This window comes from Chiloscyllium plagiosum, chromosome 35, assembly GCF_004010195.1.
Source record: "Chiloscyllium plagiosum isolate BGI_BamShark_2017 chromosome 35, ASM401019v2, whole genome shotgun sequence".
In the NCBI taxonomy this organism is placed as follows: domain Eukaryota; kingdom Metazoa; phylum Chordata; class Chondrichthyes; order Orectolobiformes; family Hemiscylliidae; genus Chiloscyllium; species Chiloscyllium plagiosum.
Window position 1 is genome coordinate 109,541 of NC_057744.1, and position 5,130 is coordinate 114,670.

General features: G+C 41.7%; 1 protein-coding gene across 1 annotated transcript in view; it reads right to left on the bottom strand.

The window, feature by feature from the left end:
* Positions 1-4,152, bottom strand: part of LOC122540533 — a 52,009-nt gene extending 47,857 nt beyond the window's left edge. Inside the window, exon 1 of the mRNA XM_043676397.1 lies at positions 3,969-4,152. Coding sequence (XP_043532332.1) covers positions 3,969-4,020 — 52 coding nt within the window. The 5' untranslated portion in view covers positions 4,021-4,152. The remainder of the gene's footprint in view (positions 1-3,968) is intronic.
* Positions 4,153-5,130: the final 978 nt, after the last annotated feature.

Here is a 5,130-nt window from a genome sequence, read left to right on the forward strand (position 1 = left end):
TATAAAGTCATGAGGGGCATGGATAGGATAAATAGACAAAATCTTTTCCCTGGGATGGGGAAGTCCAGAACTAGAGGGCATAGGTTTCGGGTGAGAGGGGAAAGATATAAAAGAGACCTAAGGGGCAACTTTTTCACACAGAGGGTGGTGCGTGCATGAAGTTAGCTGCCAGAGGAAGTGGTGGAGGCTGGTACAATTGTAACAGTTAAGAGGCATTTGGATGGGTATATGAATAGGAAGGGTTTGGAGGGATATGGGCCGGGTGCTGGCAGGTGGGACTAGATTGGGTTGGGATATCTGGTTGGCATGGACGAGTTGGACCGAAGGGTCTGTTTCCATACTGTACATCTCTATGATTCTATGACTCTAATTCATGGCAAAAATACAGGTTAGTGGGTATGATCTTATAGCCAGTACAGAGACATGGTTTTAATGAGATCAAATTTGTAGATGGGAAGATAAGTTGTGATAGGGATATAAAGAGATTACAGAGAAATGCTGATTGGTTTAGTGGGCCAAAAGTTGGCAAATGGAGTGGAATATGGGAAAATGTGAAGTTGTTCATCTTGAAAAGAACAATGTTCTTTAAAATGAAGAAAAACTGCAGAAAACTGCAAGGACACCAAGTTAAGACTCAGAACAGGAGGACTTTTTTCCTCTCAGAGGGTTGAGAGACTTTGGAACTCCTAGTGACAGGGAGCTGTGGGGGTAGAGTCCTTATGTACATTTAAGGCTGAGGTAGATTCTCGATCAGTCAGGGAAATCAATGGTTACAGGGAAAAGGCAGGAAAGTGGACGTGGAGTATCGATCAGCCATGATCCAATTGAATAGCAGAGCAGACTCAAGGGGCTGAAAGGCCTACTCCTTCTTATTGATATGTAATGTTCTGAAAGGATATGCAGGAAAGAAAAGGTGGAGTAGAAGCCTTGTTAATTCAGGATGGAATATGTATGAAAGCAAGAAATTATCTTGAATTGGAAGATGCAAGAATCCAAGTGGATGCAGGGCATAGAGTCATAGAGACGTACAGCATGAAAACAGACCCTTCAGTCCAACCCGTCCATGCCGACCAGATATCCTAACCTAATCCAGTCCCATTTGCCAACACTTGGCCCATATCCCTCCAAACCCTTCCTATCCATATACTCATCCAGATGCCTTTTAAAATATTGTAATTGTACCAGCCTCCACCACTTCCTCTGGCGGCTCATTCCATACACGCACCACCCTCTGTGTGAAAAAGTTGCCCCTTAGATCCCTTTTATATCTTTCCCCTCTCACCCTAAACCTATGCCCTCTAGTTCTGGCCTCCCCAAACCAGGGAAAAGATCTTGTCTATTTACCCTATCCATACCCCTCTTGATTTTATGAACTGCTATAAAGGTCACCCCTCAGCCTCTGACGCTCTAGAGAAAACAGCCCCAGCCTATTCAACCTAGGTTTAAAAACAATCTCAGAGTAAAAGACCCCTTGGAAACAGTGACCATAACATGGTGGAATTTAATGTTCAGTTTGAAAGTGAGAAATTTGGGTTGGGAACAACTGTGTTCAGCTTAAATAAGAGCAATTACAAAACAAGGATGGAACTGGGAAAGGAGTTTAGCAGGAAAGGTGGTTGAGGAAAAATGGCAGACATTTAAGAAATTTGTTTATGACTCACAGCAAAGCTATATTCCAGTGAGGAAGTTGCTACAGAGATAGTGGATGACCTGGTCATCATTTCCCTGGAATTCTTAGATTCTGGAAATGTCCTGGAGGATTGGAAAACAGCTATTGTAACACTTAAAAATGGGAGGGAGATTGAAAACAAAACACAGGTAACTATAGACGAGGTAACGCAATGTCTATCATTGGGAAAATGGTCAGGTCTATTATAAACGATTAATAGCAGAGCATTTTGAAATACAAGATACAATCAATCAGAGACAACTTTGCATCATGAAGGGGCAATCATGCCTGAAACATTTATTAGAATTCTTTGAGGAATAACAAGCCAGATAGATAAAGAGGAACAAATACCTTTAATGTATTTATATTTCCAAAAGGCATTTGATAAGGTACCACACATTAGGCTGCTTAATAAGGCAAGGCCCAAGGTATGTGTTAGTATATTAGCATGGATAGAGGATTGGCAAACTTATCAGAAATAGAGAAATGGGTTAAAAAAGGGCATTTTCATGCTGTCAATCTGTAACAATTAGTTACAATATACTGTATATGAATGACTTGGATAAGGAAAGTGAATGTTTTATAGCCAAGTTTGTGGGTGACACAAAAACAGGTGGAGAGGCAAGTGGAGAGGATAACATCAAGTTAACACAGGGATAGAGATAGATTAAGTAAGTGGATAAAAGATCTTAGCAGATGGAATATAATGTGGAAAATACAAGATTATGAACTTTGGCAGAAAGAATGGAGGCGTAAATAGAGAAAGACTGCAGAAAGTTGTTGCTGTGCATAAATCACAAAAAACTAGCATACAATTTCAGTTGTTAAGGATAGGTAACTGGAACGTTGGTCTTTATTTCAAAAAGAATGGATTATAAAAATAGGGACAGCTCACTCAAACAACATGAACAGACCACAGCTAGATTACTGTGAACAGTTTTGGGGGCTCTTACCTAAGGAAAGGTGTCCAGGCATTGGAGGCAGGTCCAGAGAAGGTTTATTCCACTGATACCAGGTATTGGAGAGACTGTCTAATGAGGAGATGTTAAGTAGATTCAGCTTGTACTCATTGGAGCTTAGAATAATGAGAGACAACTTTATTGGAACATGCAAGATTCTTAGGAGGCCTGATAGGGTAGATATGGACAGGCTGTTTTGCCTTGTGAGAGAGGCTAGAACCAGAGGGCATTGTCTCAGAGTGAGGGGTCATACATTTAAAAAGATGAGGAAGAAAGTCTTCTCTCAAAGAAGTTTATGAATCTGTGGAATCCTTTACTGCAGAGGGCTGTCAAGGCTGAGTCATTCCAGGCTGATAGAGATGGATGTTTTAATCAGGAAGGGGAATTCAAGGCTTATAGGGAAAAGACAGGAAAGTGGAGTTGACAATTATCAGACCAGGTATCACTGAAGACGGAATAGATTTGATGGGTTGAATGGCCTACTTATGCTCTCACGTCTTAGTGGACACAACATTGAGATTATCACGTCTGACCTCATTTGTATCTTTTTCCTGAATCCATACAATTCCTCTCAGCCAGAATCATCCCCACTCTAATTACTGACCATTGAACTAGTGCAAGGCAGTGTGGCCAATGTGCTAGCCACTGGCCACAAACACATTGGGTACTGAGTCCATCACATTTCTCTGGGTCTGGAGTCACATGGAGGCCAGACTAGAGAAAGGCAGTAGATTTCCCAAAAAGACATTAGTGAAACAGCTGGGGTTTTATGACAATTCAACAGTTCAGTCACCGAGTTGTTTAGGTGCAGATTTATTTACCAAATCCCCGGATAGAGTTTGCTACAAGCCTAAACACAACCACTGTCCTGAAGCTCGAACACATGCAATTTAAAACCAAATGCAATGAGATCGTGGTGATCTGCATCTGAACAATACGCCTGCCCTATTTTCTGTAATTCTTCAGATACAAGAAGCAGCTGATGATTTAACTTTCTGGAATGTTAGAGAAATGATTCCCCGGACTGGGAGCTTGGTTTAACACGGCCAGGGAGGGAGAGAATTTTACTGAGTAAGGGCGGGGGTCTGCTTCCTTTAACACTCCAGCAAAATCCAGTCAGAGGACCAAAACATTCCCTCTCCCTCCAGCAGTCAGCTCAACAAAAACCCACCAACTGTTGAGGCACGTTTTAAAGAAACCCTTTACTCATTAGGACTGACTGCCCCCTCCCCTGAAACTGACAGAGAATTGTTCCTGCTGGATCCCAAAATGGAGTAGATTCCTAGCTCCCAGTCCTGGTGCCACCACTTCCTGGTCCCGAACCTGTGCCACACACTCACCTGGGAATATCAGTGCCAAGGCCAGCATCCAGACTGGGTTCTGGGAATACATGGGGAGCTGCAAATCCCGGGCCCCTCTCACGATCAATCCCGGTTAGGGAAGTAGAAAGGAGCAGGTGAGAGTCAGAACAGGACGGTACATGATAGGGGCTGGTCTCAATCCCAGCCCCAGGGCACTCCGCCAATAGGCGGGACCACCCATTCAAAAGGTTAGTACACAACATCACTGCCACCCTCTGTTTCACTACAGACACTGCTCCCTTTACGCTGAACTTGGCTTTAAGATCCAAGTCCTCTTTGATTCCTCTTTTAAAAAAAACAATGTTGTACGCTATAAATTATAATTAATTTTAATCAGAGAAAAAATATTGAATAAAGAAGAGCAGAATTCAGACGGAACAAATTAAATTGTTAGAAATGAACATGGCGTTAAAGGAACTATGAAAGGAATATATTTTAGATAGAAATCGATTTCTAGAGACTGATATTGTCGAGAAAGCGGGTAGCATGGTTTGGGGATCGAGGGTCAGCCATGAGACAGACACTGTTGGTTGAATCGGAGTTAAATTCCACCGTTCACCAGGCCAAGTTGAGTTGTGCGTCTTAAAGGGTCAAATTTGAGTTGCTACATGCAATAATGTTGACATTATTGTTTTAGTGCTTAATTGTGAGATTTCTTCATATATCATTGAATTAAAAGGAACGTGTGGTGATTTACCCACAAAAAATCCCACTCTGGCTTTGCAAACCCACCCCCTCCCCGCCAGCTCTGTGGGTGGGTGTGGGTGTGAGAGTGTCTGTGTGTGCCCAGTAACACAGAATTTATAGCAAAAATTTGCAGTGTGATGTAACTGAAATTATACATTGAAGAATTGATTGTCCGTTAAGCCTTTCATCTGTTAGAATACAGTGATAGTTTCACTTCTTTCATGTATAAATCACAAAACCCTTTTTTTTTAAGTTGCATTCTCAGGTTAGCTGTTAACAATGGTGATAGCTAGACAATATGTTGAAGGTGTTAGCCCCCTGTGTTCTCTGTCTATGCCATGATGTTTAGATTGATTCCAATCTAAAAAGTGAGATAACGGAGTTTTACATGAATTCATGCAGCTCAAAAACTGCATGAAATTATGTAAAACTCTGTTATTTCACTTTTTAGATT